The sequence below is a fragment of the Micropterus salmoides genome, unplaced genomic scaffold (assembly GCF_014851395.1).
Source record: "Micropterus salmoides isolate LMB-PRFRI ecotype aquatic unplaced genomic scaffold, ASM1485139v1 Ms_hic_scaffold_10, whole genome shotgun sequence".
Taxonomy (NCBI): Eukaryota; Metazoa; Chordata; class Actinopteri; order Centrarchiformes; family Centrarchidae; genus Micropterus; species Micropterus salmoides.
Window position 1 is genome coordinate 3,766,866 of NW_024040041.1, and position 17,200 is coordinate 3,784,065.

Sequence of the window (17,200 nt, forward strand, 5' to 3'; positions counted from 1 at the left end):
GAGAGAGAGTGAGTGAGAGAGAGAGAAAAGAAACCATAAAACAATGTGGTTTAGTTTCTGTTTGCTCAGCTGCTATAAAAACTTGGCGCCAGAAGGTAATTGGGAGCTGACCTGCAGCCATCATGTCAGCTGGGACAGTAAACTGAAGCTGATCTTTTTAAAGTACAAATAACTAAGTTATTAAAGGGGCTATATGTAGTTTTTCAATTCAGTTTTACTTATTAATAAATCCATTTTTCATTACCTTATTGTCAATGGGCTCAAACCTCATTTAGAAATGAAGCACACGCCTGTTTTCTCCGTTGCTTGCATCAGCCATTATTCTGCTTTTAATGTGAGAACACCAGGTCAGAGGCAGCCCTGTGCGCGCTCCCGAGCCTCTCTCAGACTACAGCGACAACACGGCAGCTAACGACATGCAGTCCACTAACACCATAAAAGAACAGCAAATCTTTGCTGATCTCACAGCAAAACACAGGCTCCACGTAAGGATACAAAACAACAACTTCATTGTTGTTGTTGTTGTGCTGAAGCCCATCAGACCAAACAGGATCAGATGACGTCGAGTAAAACCAAAGTGAACTTCGGCAAGGCTGGAGAAACATGGAGAGTCACGTTAGCTCGTATTACTTCACTAACGCGACCCATATTACTATTCTGTGTACCACCGGTATTATGTCAAAGCATTGATTTAGCACGCAAGAAAGGATTTAACGGTACAAAGCAAATGTGGAGCCATTTGTTTACTAGCCTATAGTGATACAAGGCAGGGCAGCCAGCTAATGCTACGTTAGCTCGGACCTGTTTGCTTCGTAACGTTTAATTTAGATTTGTTGTCGTTTTGCCGATACTCAGGTACACAGCTTCTCCACCTCTCATTCGCTGTAACTAACATGACCCACATAACATAAAACACTGCAACAAAAAGGCAAAGGACAACACAGTGGAAGAGCCATCCACTAACACTACAGTAATGTTACTTAACTCGGTTGTAACTGTTATAAAGAGTGACACCAATCTCATTTATAATATTCATTCTAGCTCACTAACCGTTTCCTTATCATCCAATACATGTAGCTGTGCGGACATTTCTGAGCCTCCGGTGAAAGATATACAGATAGTAATGTTAGTTACTGAAAAGCAGACAGGCGCGCTAACGCTGACGTAGCATGTCGGCTAAATGCAGTAAATGTACCGTTATCATGTAACGAGCATGGATTAGTTCAACAAGCTGATAAAAATATTACTGTAATGTTGCAGTGGGAGTTTACCTGAGTTTTTCAGTATGCTGTGTGAAGCTGTCTCTCTGTCTGTCTATAGACACTGTCACACCACCTTTTTTCCGGGAGTATTGAGCAAATATACCGGTACGGAGCCGATGTTGATCTGCCTCTGAGCTGGGGACATTGAAGTGACAGAGCACACCTTAAAGTGCTGAAATGATTGTCCCCCATCCTGATGAAATGCCTTTGGTGTGTGCATCAGCGCATGCATGAAAGAGCAGTGCACTTTGGGGGTTTGAAAACATGGTCACCCTAAATTAGCACAAAACACAATGGGAATGGTGTAATGAAGCTCATAGGTGTTAAGATATTTCACAGAATAAATGAAAACTTACACTATGGCAAGTGTCAAAGTATCACGTCACAAAGTCATGACAATTCATTCTTGATATCTGTACCAAATTCCATGGCATTCCATCTAATAGTTATAGTTGTGATATTTTAATCTGGACCAAAGTGGTATTGGAACCAACCAACAGACCAACATAGAGCCACGCCACTTGCAGGGCTAGAAAGTCCAGTTTTCAGCACCTCTAAACCTCACCAATCAACATGTTATATCTCATTTGTGTAATCCGTACAAAAACTGGAACTATTTCTCACCAGGCAAAATCATGATGGCTCAGCAGGTCAAAATCCTGCAACATTTTGCGTTGTCCGCAACGGTTCATATCCACACGCTCATATTCTCATCCTTGCCGGAGTTGCTATTGTTCTAAGACAGTGTAGTGGGTGCTGTGGATAAGTCCACAGGAAAAATATCTGATTGGCAGGTTATTTTTGGAGGTAGAAGGAAGTTGTTCATCAAAGTTTGTCCCTTTCCTGTTTCAACATGACAATGCACAAAGCCAGCTCCATAAAGAAATGGTTTTCCTAGTTTGGTGTGGAAGAACTTGACTAGCCTGCACAGAGCACCGACCTCAACCCCACCCAACACCTTTGGGATGAACTGGAACACTGACTGTGGAGCTTATAGCAACACATTAGTGCCCATGGTGTGTCGCAATCACATATGGCTGCAAAGTCAGTGTAGCATATTCTGCTGTTGCTGTAACGGTCCCTTAGATGCTGAATCAGGACAGATCAGCTCTGTAAAATGTGATCTGACACACACAAACACACACACACACACATACATAGGCCTAATGTACCTAATGTACATGCACTCACACTCATATATCCATTAGCCTGACCCCTGCATTATGTGTTTCTCTGTCTAACACAAACACACTGACACACACAGATGGTAACCTGAGCACATCCACGGCATATGAAGACTATTGAATTTCACTGAAATATTAACCGTGTCATGGGTTGATAGATAGGTGCTTAGACACACACACACACACATTATAACAAACACATAGAAACACTTAAATGCTCACATAAGGACAGACAGGTGCACATACATGCAGTGTTTGTGTTTGTTGTAGACCATTTTTCATTAATTCAAACTATTTCACAATCTTTCTCTTCTTTTTTATTTTAAACTTCTTTTTTTATCCTTTGTTTCCCTATCTATCCACCTCAGCATTCATCCATCATGGCAGAGCCCTCTTCAGGCTGGTGGAAGCTGACTTTCCTGAGGAGAAAAAAGTCCCAGCCCAAGGTTCTGTATGAAATCCCTGCAGAGGTTGTTTCCAATGCCCCCACCGGAGCCGCCACCCACCCTGAGGACATGGTGCATGGTTCTCAGCTGGACGCCCGACTGGAGAGGATCGTGGATAAGACAACAGCCAGCAAGGGGCGGCATGTTAAGGTGTCTCACTCTGGGAGGTTTAAAGAGAAGAAAAAAGTGCGTGCCACTCTGGCGGAGAACCCAGAGATGTTTCCAGGAGGTGACCCCGTGAGGGATGAGAATCAGAGGGCTGGGAATTGACAGGACACACCGATATTTTAAAAATTGGGAGAGTTTAAAAGTTCACGGCTCTCTGCCCTCATTGTCAGTTGATGGAGCTATAATAGCCAAAATTTTAAAAAAAAACCTAGGCCTATATATCTTCATAGAATGACATCCATTTTCCAATTTAACACTAACACTTAGACTAAGTGAAATTTTTAATATTTCTAGAGAGAAATTTGAGTTTTTCCCATTCATTTAAATACAAAAAATATCAGGCATTGGTCCCCGTGTAGAGAAACTGCAACTTGATGAAACTTGAGCTGATTTCAGCTGTGGTGGTGGTGCTTCTTCCGCTTGTTGTTGATAATAAGACAACAGTGATTGCAGAGATTGATCCTACAAGCTTTCCAGAACAAGATCTTAAACAGTCAAGAAATCTCAGTACACTGTATGCTCCAGGAGCAAACCTGTGACATTTCCATTACTGGATGGATTATCTGACTAGTAGACAAACCTGGCTGTGTAAGATAGTCACTGTGACAACAATACACTACAAGATAGTTTTCCACTTACCCCTAGTGGTGTATTTTTCCTTTTATCAAGTTTTAATGTATCCATCACTGAAGTGTCTCCTGCAATTCCAATACAATGGAAAGTTTTCAAAAGCTCTGATCACAAACGGAGATATATTTTATGGGGGCAAAGTAAATCCAAGTGTCAAGCTCATCTTCAGTGAACTTTGACACACAAATAGACCCTCTCTACTTCATACATTTTGACTTATCAAAGCAGGAAAAGCACAGATGGAATGAATGATGACAGCATCCCTTTTAGCTCCAGGGCTCTGACACATTTTACTGTGACACTTAATAGAATGCAGCCATTGTTAATGTTATTATTTACACCTGTTCTTTTCTTTCTTCAACAAGTCCAATATCTGCTGTGAAAAGGGTCAATTAAACTGAAACTATTGATCAGTAGAAAGACGTTTTAACTTTTGGAGGAAGTTAGAAAGGTAGTAGCATACTAAAAGTGGCTGCGGGTTCTTTATTATCTGATCTTGATGTCTCGTAGAGGGTCGCTGTGTCAAAATTTAGTTTTACGAACCTGGAGTAATGTAGTGCATACTGGACCATGTGCATGAGTAAAGAGAGGCTTAAGGAGGCCTAGCAGCTCAGTTTTACACTGAGGCCACATAGCAGGTTTATCCAGCCGTGCCTCATGTATCTATGGGTTTAAAAATTATTATTATTGTTTGTTATATATTTTGAAACCTCCTTAAACAGACAGTTTCATATCAGGTATACTGGTATTTCACTACATCTTCCCTTTCAAAATAAGTAAAGTAACATCCTGTCACTCTGACATGTTAGCTGGATTACTGGGATACTAAAACATATGAACAGTGGTTTGGCTTTGTTCAGTCAGGGCAATGTCCATGTCTTGTATTTAATTTGAATTTGAAATTAAATATGAGCTTGAAAAAATTCTTTGGGCATTTAGAAAGTTACAAGCCACTGGTTTATTAGTCGTACTGGGGAAGATGTATATCTTTATATTAGTGAGTTAAACACTTGACTTGTAGCCTGGTGTTGCTGAAATCAACACAACAGCAGTAGAAGACAAACACACTGGAGGTCCATGACATAAACACATTAAAACAGCCAACCTGCACACATTGCTGCCAGTAAAAACCCAGTAGATGCTCATCTCGTATTTAAACTGTTCATTCAAACACTCCTCTACTCAGGTATTTGTGTGAAAGTTTGGCTTAGGAGATTGTTTTCTAGATAGATGTCGATCTCTTTTACAGAATCTAGATTATACTATAACATCCAATCAATAGACAAACTCTCTTTAATACCACTTTCAGTTTTGATTCTGGGTGAAATTAATGTAAAGAAAATGTTGATATTCTGTTGTTCTACAGTGCTAAAGTGCTCCCACTGTTGCTGTTATAACTTCAGATTGGAATGTTGCAAAAATGCTGCAAAACTTGAAATTTGCATTTCACATTTGTTTTGTAAATGAATTGTTTAAATTGTATAAATAAAAAATGTCTGAAATTTAAAAGTACATGATTTGTTCTTGCAGATAGACTTATATGTATGTCAAGTATAGCAGCTGCAGCACACAGCAAAATATATACGTTTAATTAACAGTTTCCAACTGTAACACCAAGGTCAGAGTTGCTGTGGTCATTTCCAACCACAAGGGGGCATGCTCACTCTATCTAAAAACCTCATGAGGAAGCCCTTCATGATAGTCTTTGGTGAATTGATGGCATCTAGTGGTCAGAGGAAAAATCACACATTTTCTACATACTGTACACAGGCCACCGGCCACTTTATTAGGTACACCTGTTCAATTGCTTAACACAAAAAGCTAATCAGCCAATCACATGGCAGCAACTCATTGCCTTTAGGCATGTAGACGTGGTCAAGACAACTTGCTGAAGTTCAAACTGAGCATCCGAATGGGGAAGAAAAGGGATTTAAGTGACTTTGAACGTGGCATGGTTGTTGGTGCCAGACGGGCTGCTCTGAATTTTTCAGAAACTGCTGATCTACTGGGATTTTCACGCACAGCCATCTCTAGGGTTTACAGAGAATGGTCCGAAGAAGAGGAAATATCCAGTTGCAGTTGTGTGGACGAAAACACCTTGCAACACTAACTCAAATAACCACTCGTTACAACCAAGGTATGCAGAATACCATCTCTGAACGCACAACACGGCTACACCTACAGCAGCAGAGGACCACACCGGGGGCCCCTCCTGTCAGCTAAGAACAGGAAGCTGAGGCTAGAAGTCACACAGGCTCACCAAAACTGGACAACAGAAGATTTAAAAACGTTGCCTGGTCTGACGAGTCTGGATTTCAGCTGCAACATTCAGATGGTAGGGTCAGAGTTTGGCGTAAACAACATGAAAGCATGGATCCATCCTGCCTTGTATCAACAGTTCAGGCTGCTGGTGGTGGTGTAATGATGTGGGGGATATTTTCTTGGAACATTTTAGACCCCTTAGTTCACTGTACTCCAACGGCCTCCACACTCACCAGATCTCAATCCAATAGAGCCCCTTTGGGATGTGGTGGAACAGGAGATTCTCATCATGGATGTGCAGCCGACAAATCTGCAGCAACTGTATGATGCTGTCATGTCAATGTGGACCAAAGTCTCTGAAGAAGGTTTCCAACACCTTGTTGAAAGTATGTCATGAAAAATTAAGGCAGTTCTGAAGGCAAAGGGGGTCCAACCCGGTACTAGCAAGGTGTACCTCATAAAGTGGGTGGTGAGTGTACTTTTATAAACACAGAGCTCACAATCCAGATAAAATAATAAGAACAATATACTGTATACTGTTTTATTTTAAAGTAAAAGGTATAAAACAACATGGAAAAGAAGGTTTTCACTTTCACATAGCTTAAAGCAAAGTGAAACAAATGTCATACTTCATTTTACTATAGTATTTTAATGTTTAGGAGAGTAATGATCCAATAAATAAAAATCCCCCTCTCACCCCTTGCGGGGTGACATGTATCATCCTCAAGGGGGTTTGAGGGTTCTGAGCAGTATCTTAGCTGTTCCTAGGACTGCACTCTTCTGGACAGAGACCTCTGATGTTTACCTGGAATCTGCTGTAGCCACTCTCCCAGTTTGGGGGTCACAGCCCCCAGTGCTCCGATCGCCACTGGCACCACTGTTGCTCTTACTTTCCACATCTTTTCTAGCTCCTCTTTCAGCCCTTGGTATTTCTCAAGCTTCTCGTGTTCCTTCTTCTTGATGTTGCTGTCTCTTGGGATTGCTACATCTATCACTGCAGCCTTCTTCTGCTGTTTATCGATCAACACGATGTCTGGTTGGTTAGCCATCACCAGTTTGTCAGTCTGGATCTTGAAGTCCCACAGGATCTTAGCTCGGTCATTCTCAACTACCTTAGGAGGCGTCTTCCATTTTGACCTTGGGTCTTCCAGCCCATACTCATGGCAGATGTTCCTGTACACTATGCCAGCTACCTGGTTATAGCGTTCCATGTACGCACTTCCTGCCTGCATCTTACATATCATCTTTGGGGACCATCTTCCTGATGGACTCCTGGATCTTTGTCGTTTCATCCTGTACAGTGGTCTTGACACATATATGTAACATAGCGTAATAACTGAATTTCAAATTCTAATCCCTTACATTATGTGATACTGAAAAAAAATCCCACAGAAAATCCCATCACTGTAGCACCTTACAAATGAATGTGTTACTGCCCAACACTGAAGTTGACTAATGAGACTACGTAACCTTTTGTTGAACTAACTAATTGTGGTTATAAGAGGTAGTTGTATAATGATCCATTTTACTTTCCTACTTTTCTTTTTCCTAAATGTTTCAGTTGTAAGAGAAATAATCTGATATTGTCTTTCAAAGTTGCATAGTCTCGCTTTTACTTTCTTCTTTTCTTCTTTTAAGTATTTGAACAAAAGAGGGCGAATTTCGTAATTGTCCATTGACAAAATTAATGTAGTCGATGTGCTATGAAGTGATGGAGACACATCTTTGTGTGTGTGTGTGTGTGTGTGTGTGTGTGTGTGACCATGCTCAGTTTTGGAAGCAGTGTGGGTCTTTCTCTACACTGGAGCTAATTCTCCCTCCTCACACTGACAAAGAAACACTGAAGAACCAGACGCAGACCTTAACTTAAACCTGAACGCAGGATAGAGGGGTTCAGTGAATGTGCAGTGGAAGGTGTGGAGGTGGATCAGCATGTCAGAGGAGACTCTGTAGAAGGACAGAGTGCCAGCAGGCCAGTCCAGATACACTGCTACTCTGCCGGCGTCAAAGGAGGGGTGGATGGCCCGTGTGTTCGTCGTTCTCTTATTGTGACAGGCAGAGTAACCATTACCGGAACAGAAGAGACCCCAGGACTTGTCATTCTCGCCAAGACAACACTCTTCATCCTCTCCTTTCCTTTTGATTCCTTTGTATGCCACTCCAATATTAACCCATCCTTTCCAGTCCACCTCCCAGTAACAGCGCCCAGTCAGACCTTCTCTACACAGGACCTGCTTCCAGTGGTGAAATCTCTCTGGATGCTCAGGGTACGGCAGCTTCTCCAACACCTCTGTCACCTTTCTGTTGTCCTCGGACAGAGAGAGCTTCCTGTTTGCTGTGTTTGGGTCCAGTGTGAGGTCACAGGCGTCTGGTGGGGAGAATAAGAGCACGCACAGACAGATTTTAGCTCGATATGTTTACTTGGAATTCATGGTTCATTTTTTGATGAATTAGTTGAAGATTAACTCTACCAAAGGGGTTGTGTGTGTGTGTGTGTTTTTTTATGCTGTTTGTCTTAGCAGGATGTCAAAAATGTGCTATATAATTTATAAATATGAAGGACAGTTAAGCCATATTTAGTTATTGATGATTGCTTGAACAATGCCATGTGGCAATTAGTTATGTTTAGATTTAAAAAAAACAAACAAACTGTGAAGCATGGAGATAAATCAGTTCAGGTCATATCCATTTTCACCTAAACAGATTAGTTTAGAATCTTCTTGACTTTATTTCATCACTTCTTGTCTTCTAACTTTACCAAATCTTGCATTGCTTATAACAGGTTAGTAAGCATGGTCTGTTTGTAACAAGATGATCAGGCTGTTGTATATCTACTGTATATTAGTTGGTAAGGACTTTAGGAACACATTGGACAAGCTCAACTTACACATGAAGGGTTTCAAGCGATGTCTGCCACCATGGTCAACACTGAGGCAGAAGTGACACAAGAAATAATGAGAAAGAAACACAGATAGACTTTTCCACTGTGAATAAGAAACTGTCCACTAACTTAACCTACCAGAGCGTGTCCAGTCTCCATTGTGGATCCTCCAGTCTGCCTGAGAGCAGTTTCAGCCCTGACTCTTCTGGATGATTGTAGCTCAGGTCCAGCTCTCTCAGATGGGAAGGGTTGGAGTTCAGAGCCGAGGCCAAAGAAGCACAGCCTTTCTCTGTGACCTGACAGTCTGACAACCTACACATGTATTACAGACATATACATATATGTGTTGCATGACAGATTTTCCAACTAGTGGCTTATTTTTAATCAGCTGTGATCATATAGAACCATACTGGTAATGGACACATTTGCTCCAGTACAAACAGATGACTTAGTGATCAAATTTGCATTTTAAATTTGTCAATGAATATGTCGTAATTAATTTTATACCTTTATTCTGATATTTCCGACTTCAGTAAGTCAAGACCATTAATAAAAAGATCAAACTGTTTCTTCCCATCTGCAGCTGGTCTCATCAGCAGGGCCAGGGACTCCACTGACACAGACTCTTCATATTTTATTTCCTTTTTGATATTTATCCTTCTTGAATTGCAGCACTTGCTTTATATTTCTGTGAATGTTCTACATAATGTGTTTCATTTTATGCACAAATGTACCAAAATATCCACATATTTTTAATTTCAGGATCATAAAAAGCAATAGTATAAAAGTTCTAACTTTGAAACATGACCTCTAAACTCAGATGCATACATTCTTTTCACGCAGACCTTAACATAAGCTTTAACGCAGGATAGAGGGGTTTGGTGAATGTGCAGTGGAAGGAGAAGGTGTGAAGGTGGATCAGTGTGTCAGAGAAGACTGTAGAAGGACAGAGTGTCAGAGTGTAGAAGGCCATCTGTCCTCTAACTTAAGCTCAACAGAAGACGGGTGATGCAAAAAGCCCAAAGCACAGAAGTAAATCAACAACCGAATGGGTTCAACAAAAGAAAATACCCCTTCTGGAGTGGTCCAGTCAGAGTCCTGACTTCAGCCAGGTTGAGATGCTGTGGTATGACCTCAAGGGAGCGATTCACACCCGACATCCCAAGAATATTGTTGAACTGAAACAGTTAGGGTTAGGGTTAACCCTTGAGGCCCCCCCCCCCTCATGAGAGGTAGCTCTCATATTTACCATAAAGACACAAGAGTGGTGAACCTTCTCATTTAACTCTGCATTAAAGCAAAGAAGTGCATTTCTCAAAATGTCTACCTTTTTTCTTTAAGATGAAAAAAAAGGTGTTTTGAAATAACAACACTGTTATTTGCAATGGCATTTTTGTCAATTGAAAAAACTATGGAAAGAGATTTAAGCTAACATTTTCCAGCCTACAATGTCTTTGAACAAGACATTAAACCTCAAGCGCTCCAAAAATTTATCTGCTTCATTGATCATGTGTTTTTTGGTTCATACTGACCGTAGAGTTTCCAGTCTACAATTTGGACTCGCCAGTCCAGCAGATAACAGCCTTACTCCTGAATCCTGCAGATCATTGTTACTCAGGTCCAGCTCTCTCAGAATGGAGGACTCAGAGCTAAGAACGGAGGCCAGAGCCTCAGAGCTTCTCTCTGACAAGTTACAGCCACTCAACCTGATGAGAAAGATACAAATAGGTAGGTTGTCCACTGATTGCAGAGTTGGCAGTCCCCTGCGCCTCGTGTCCACATGTCAAAGTGTCTGTGAGCAAGACAATCAAACCAAAGTGTTCCTAATATTTAGGCCAGTTCCTTGCATGGAGCTTGCCACCAGTGGTGAGTGTTTTTGTAAAAAATTGTAAAGTACTTTGGATAAAGCACTACATAATTGCAGTCAATAAAATCAAATGCAGTCCAAAGTTGAACATGCTTTCATGTCCATCCACCACCCCAACCTCCACACCCTTTGCATTACGACATAAAAGGCATAATTATTTCTTATTGGCACTAGATGTAAATTGTGACCTTCAGAATTGTCCAATATGAACTTAATTACTGGTACAGCCTATATAGTTAACCAAAAGAGCTGCTTCATTGATCATGTATTGAATTGGGTCATGACTACTGACCGTAGAATTTCTAGTCTACAGTGTGGATTCGTCAGTCCAGCAGAGAGCAGTCTCACTCCTGAATCCTGCAGGTCATTGTTACTCAGGTCCAGCTCTCTCAGAATGGAGGACTCGGAGCTAAGAACGGAGGCCAGAGCCTCAGAGCTTCCCTCTGACAAGTTACAGCCACTCAACCTGATGAGAAAAATACAAATCACAAAGTGCATCTTTAATCTCTCTCTCTTTAATGTTTGTTTTGATTTATTTTACATGCCTTCGAAGGTATTGACTCCTGGCAACAAATAAATGAATTGTGTTTATGAAATCAAACCAACCAACATTACCAAACAAGAATGTCAAAATCTGACCATTCTGCAGAACTCTAGATGTTCTGCCAACATTTTCTGAATTATTTAATTCTATAGTATCTACACATGGCCACCACGGTATGGTTAAGCATACGGAGAGATCACTGTCATGATAAATAAACTAAGATTATGGTATGGTTATGGTTAGGAAACTACATTTGGTTAAGGTTAGAGAAAGCTCATTGCCACAGTTTAAAGTGTAATAATGTCTTTGATGGGATGTGGAAATCTGGTCCCCCACATTAAAGAGTCTGGCTCAGCAGGTAGATCAGGTTGTCCACTAATTGCAAAGTTGAGGTTTGATCCCCTGAGGTGGGTATGTGTGTGGGGAAAATTGTAAAGTACTTTGGATAAAAGCACTATGTAAGATGTAGGAGTCAGTGGCATCTAGCAGTGCGGGTGAAGACTACAAACAACTGAATATGACTTTCTTCACCCTCCCCCTTTCAAGCGTGTAGGAGAACCTATGGTGGCTGTGAAAAACCTGAAAGGCCCTATCTACAGCCAGTGTTTGGTTTGTCCATTCTGGGCAAGTGTTGAAATATGGAGGTACAAAATGGCGGACCCATAAAGGGCTAATTCTAAGGTAACAGTGATTCTTATTTGCAGGCGATTATGCACTAATGAAAACATACTTGTAAATATTATATTCCATTTTTGCCATATTCTACCAATAGATCCCTCTAAAACTAGAAATTTAAAGGTCACACTGTTTTCTGTATTGGCACTGAACATTGCCACCAGTTGTGCCAATTCATATGGGCCTGCAGAGTTGTCCAATATGAAATGGGCTGAGTCAGACACATCTGTGAAAAGGCAAAACTGTGAATGCCTAAACAGTTGATCAAAAGATCTGCTTTATGTATTGAATTGGTTCATGACTACTGACCAGAGAGTTTCCAGTCTACAGTGTGGACTCCAAAGTCCAGCAAACAGCAGCTTTACTCCTGAATCCTGCAGGTCATTGTTACTCAGGTCCAGCTTTCTCAGACGGGAGGACTTGGACTTAAGAACACAGACCAGAGCTTCACAGCTTCTCTCTGACAACTTACAGTCTCTCAGGCTGAAGATACAGAAGTGAGAGAAAAAAACATTGAAAATGGCTGTATTTTATTACAAGTACTACAAGTATTACACAAGTATTACAGTTAATATAGTGAGTCTACCCATTTATCAGTGTACCTACTGGGATATTCTCGAAGCTTTGACCACTGGCAGCAGCCTCAGGAGACCTTCCTCTGAAGCAGAGTATTTCCTCAAGTCAAACACTTCCAGGTCCTCCTCTGATGACAGTAAGATGAAGACCAGAGCTGACCACTGAGCAGGAGAGAGCTTGTCTGTGGAGAGACTTCCTGAACTCAAGTACTTTTGGATCTCCTCCACTAGAGAATGATCATTCAGTTCATTCAAACAGTGGAACAGATTGATGCACCTCTCTGGTGACGGATTCCTCCCGATCTTCTTCTTGATGTATTTAACTGTTTCCTGATAGTTCTGTAAGCTGCTTTCTGATGTTGTCAGCAGCTCTTGTAAAAGGACCTGATTGGTCTCAAGTGAGAAACCCAGGAGGAATCGAAGAAACAAGTCCAGGTGTCCATTTGGACTCTGTATGGTCTTGTCTACAGCTCTTTGGTAGAGCAGATTTACCTTAGATTTGTCCCTTAACAGTGAAGACCACTTGGATCTTGATTGTGGTTCTGACAGTAGATTGACACCAGTGTTGGTGAATGTGGCAAAGACATAGAGAGCAGCCAGAAACTCCTGAAAGCTCAGATGGACAAAACAGAACGCCTTTTCCTGGTACAGCCCACACTCTTTAAAGATCTGTGTGAACACCCCTGAGTACACTGAGGCTGCCCTGATATCAATGCCGCATGCTATCAGGTCTGATTCATAGAAAATCAAGTTGCCTTTCTGCAGCTGCTCAAAAGCCAGTTTTCCCAGAGACATGATGATCTTGCTCGTCTCGGTGTTCCAGAGTGGATCCGTCTCAGCTCCTCCACGATATTTGACGTTTCCTATTTTTGACTGAACCACCAGGAAGTGAATATACATCTCAGTCAGGGTCTTCGGCAATTCGTCTCTTGTTTGTGATCCAATTATATTCTCCAGTACCGAGGCAGTGATGCAGCAGAAGACCGGGATGTGGCACATGATGTGGAGGCTTCGTGATGTCTTGATGTGGGAGATTATTCTGCTGGCCTGCTCCTCTTCTCTGAATCTCTTCCTGAAGTACTCCTCCTTCTGTGGGTCAGTGAACCCTCTCACCTCTGTCACCATGTCAACACACTCAGGAGGGATCTGATTGGTTGCTGCGGGTCGTGTGGTTATCCAGAGGTGAGCAGAGGGAAGCAGTTTCCCAGCGATGAGGTTCGTCAGCAGCACGTCCACTGTGCTCGGCTTTGTAACGTCAGTCAGGATCTCATTGGTGTGGAAATCTAGAGGAAGTCGACACTCATCCAGACCGTCAAAGATGAACAAAACATTAAACTTGTCAAATCTGTAAATGTCTGCTTCTTTGGTCTCAGTAAAGAAGAGATGAAGAAGTTCAACCAAGCTGTACTTTTTTCCACTCAGCAGATTCAGTTCTTTGAACGTGAATGGAAATGTGAACTGAATGTTGTGGTTGGCTTTGTCTTCAGCCCAGTCCAGAGTGAACTTGTGTGTTAAGACTGTTTTCCCTATGCCAGCCACTCCCTTTGTCAGCACCGTTCTGATTGGCTGATGAGCTCTGCCAGGTAATGGTTGGAAGATGTCTTCACATTTGATCATAGTGTCTGGTCTTGATTGCTTCATGGATGATGTTTCAATCTGTCTGATCTCATGTTCGTCACTGAACGCTCTACTCCCTCCTTCTGTGATGTAGAGCTCTGTGTAGATCTCATTCAGAAGTGTGGGGTTTCCTGCTTTAGCAATTCCCTCAAAAACGCACTGGAACCTCCCCTTCAGATTACTTTTGAGCTTATTTTGGCACACTGCAGCAAGAGTTCCTACACAGAAAAACAACAAATTACTTTCACAGTCACTGGAGTGAATGAATACAACATGCAGTAACTCTGGGATGCCTCTCACCTGTGGGGGGCATAGATGTTTTGATTGTATTCATGCATGTGTGGTTTTCTTTACTTTTAGTGCAAACCACTTTGCTCAACCATTTACAGCCACAACAAATGTCCAAGACTATCAATCAATCGAGATTGTGCTCATTATCATCATCATCATGTTTTTAGCAGTTTGAAAATTTTAACATTTTCCTGTTCTATCATGTTAAACCTGCACAAAAACTCACTGCTCTGGAGAGAGTCGGCCAGCTTCTCCTGCTTGATTCTCCTCAAGAAGTGGAGTGTGATCTTCAAAAGCGCCAGTTTGCTGCTTGTGCCCTGTTCTTCCTCCCCACCATCCACCACCTCCTCAGTTTTCTTCTGTGTCTCTGAGCACTCTGGGTAATCTGTACTAAGAACTCCCTGGAATGTCTTCAGCATAGTCTTCACAAAAGTGATGATGTTCTCCTCTAGAAGCTGGAATAATATGTAAAATTAAAAAAATGAATGTGGCATTAATGGGCCATACAGGAGCAGGGTTAATGCCCCAGTTGGCCTCAAACAAAATAAGTCTTATTACCTGTAGTGTGTCTTAATTTGCCCCCTTCCATACTTACTATCTTCAGTGTATAGGCGCATTCACATTCACAAATATGGCAAAATGCAGTGCACTATGGGTACCTGGATGGTACACCCATAAAAAGCTGAGTGTGGAACAGTGGAAACTTCTCACTTCTCACCCTCAGTGGTCGCCATCTTAGCTACGCAGCGGAAGGGGAGGGACCATCACTGTATTTTCAAACTTGTAAAAATGGCGGCTGAGAAAACTGCAATGGTTGCAATCATCAAAGTAGAAGTACGTTCATTTTTATTAATTTTTCATCAAATTGAATTGAAGTGAGATATTTTGGCGGGTGACAATCACGGTCGAATAATGGCGATAATGATCCACCCCGTTACAATTTGCCATTAAAGAAGAAGAAGCGAAAACCAAAATGTACAGAATATATATCCATCATGAATTAAAAATGCATTAATGTGGTGCATGTCCCATGGTGGTAATAATAACCTGTTATTTCTTAATTATTTAGGCAATTTACTCACCCTGAATATGGAGGCCAGATCTGTGTCATTGTGCTCATTGTCAGAGTGACCAGTGGTGACCTCAGATCCCTCCTGGTGAACTCTGTGTAGAAAACATAACAGAAATTGATTAACACACACACACACACACACACACACACACTCACACATAAATCTTTAAATTTTCCCAACCAGTGTTGGAATGCAATTTGGTTCAAATCAAATGAACAAGCTTTCTCTAATCATCATGACGGAAGTCCAACATTGTCACATTCTGTCTATCTGTCTCTCCCTCCAGCCAAATTACCACTTCCCCAAACAGCCCAGTCTCACATTAAGATCCACAGCTTCCACATCACATGACGGTCTGGTTTCTTTTAGTGAAATAAAAAAAGGTGGATGCATGAATGTCTTTTTTTTTCTCACAGAAAAACGTGATGTGGATGCAGGCCAATAGGAAAGAATAGGCCAAAGAAACGCAGACACCTCACAGTTTTAGAGACATTATTGTGAAACTAAAATGTTTTGTGCTTTTGTCAAACTTTGTCAACACCTGCTTATCTAAAAAGATACATTTCTCTGTTTGTTCATATCACTTTTTCAGTCCTCTATATGGTCCTGTTAAGTTTTCTAGTGGACTAAAAAAGCAAAGGATTTTATTATTCTAGTACCAAAAAGTTCCCATCTGCAATTTATATACTAAAATATCAATACTTGGCGTCCGTGTATCGATACAGTATTGCCATGGCAATATCACGATACTATGCTGTATCGATTTTTTCCCCCACCCCTACCATACCCCTCTGACACCCTTGTAACAAATATGTCCTCAAATGATGCTCTGAAGGTTGTATTTGATGGCAAAGTAAATGAAGTAATCTGGATTAAAGTCTTGCCTTTCTTTAGTAGAGCGGTGCCGATGTTTGAATGCAAGAGGGGGCTCCATAGATCGGTCACTTTTAAATGACACACAAGTGGTTAGAGAGGAGTCTGGTCTCTCCTGCTGGACTCTGATGGAAATACATAATGAATTGTTATTTCATTTTCTTGTTTTGATTGTCTTTGTTTGTTTTCTTTATCGTGTATTTAATATATTCTCACCGCTGCTCTGTAGAGTGATATCCAGCTCTAAAGCTTAAGGGTTCCCTAATGGAGTGGCTGGGACCAGGGGAGCCTGGTCTCTCCTTCTGGACTGGGCTTTAACAGAGATACAATTTTACTGTAGGTGACAATTCATTATTTCACAAATTTAATATCTTAGCTCTGAAATGGGAAAACAGCTGTAAAGAGTTTTTTTTTTAAATACCCATCTCACCTCTTAGCTTTAGTCCGGCTGCCGTGGTCGGAGAGAGACCCTTTAGAAGGTGGGACATCATCCTCTCTCTCCTCACAGAGATCCATATTGTGTACACGTTTTACAGCAACACACTGGCCTGATTCATTAAACTAAGGTAGTGAGTAAAATGCAAAACACAGTCTATATTGTGTAATGAAGTGAAATGAGAATTAGTACACGCTGAGACATATTCTTAAGACGGGTGTATACATAATGTACTTAGAATGGAATTGGAATTTTAAAAAGTGAAATGTGGAAGTCACAAATCACTTCACTGAATTAAGCCTTTACTTCAACATGGCAAAAATATCAACTATACATTATAATGCAAGACTTACTTTGTCCGTCGGCATTTCTCCAGTTTCTGCGTTTCTTCACCTCTGGTGAGTCATGACAGTAAT

General features: G+C 41.3%; 2 protein-coding genes across 5 annotated transcripts; one reads left to right on the forward strand and one right to left on the reverse strand.

The window, feature by feature from the left end:
* Window positions 1–2,826: 2,826 nt before the first annotated feature.
* On the forward strand, window positions 2,827–3,162 carry prr15la (proline rich 15 like a). The gene has a single exon (XM_038737181.1). It carries the CDS (start codon window positions 2,827–2,829, stop codon window positions 3,160–3,162), a length of 336 nt encoding a protein of 111 aa, XP_038593109.1.
* A 3,906-nt stretch (window positions 3,163–7,068) lies between these two features.
* LOC119881934 (NLR family CARD domain-containing protein 3-like) lies at window positions 7,069–17,200 on the reverse strand. 4 transcript variants are annotated; one of them, XM_038692008.1, is made up of 13 exons: window positions 17,138–17,200; window positions 16,779–16,909; window positions 16,565–16,660; window positions 16,360–16,473; window positions 15,485–15,566; window positions 14,629–14,857; window positions 12,526–14,329; window positions 12,229–12,402; window positions 10,993–11,166; window positions 10,366–10,539; window positions 8,972–9,145; window positions 8,840–8,880; window positions 7,069–8,320 (listed from the first exon to the last, which is right to left on the reverse strand). In XM_038692008.1, the coding sequence occupies exons 1-13, from the start codon at window positions 17,150–17,152 to the stop codon at window positions 7,749–7,751; spliced, it is 3,780 nt and encodes a 1,259-aa protein (XP_038547936.1). In that variant the 5' UTR covers window positions 17,153–17,200; the 3' UTR covers window positions 7,069–7,748. The 4 variants fall into 4 exon arrangements, with proteins under 4 accessions (XP_038547936.1, XP_038547937.1, XP_038547938.1 ...); XM_038692009.1 differs by having other exon boundaries at window positions 16,779–16,896; window positions 17,138–17,172; XM_038692010.1 differs by lacking the exon at window positions 16,565–16,660.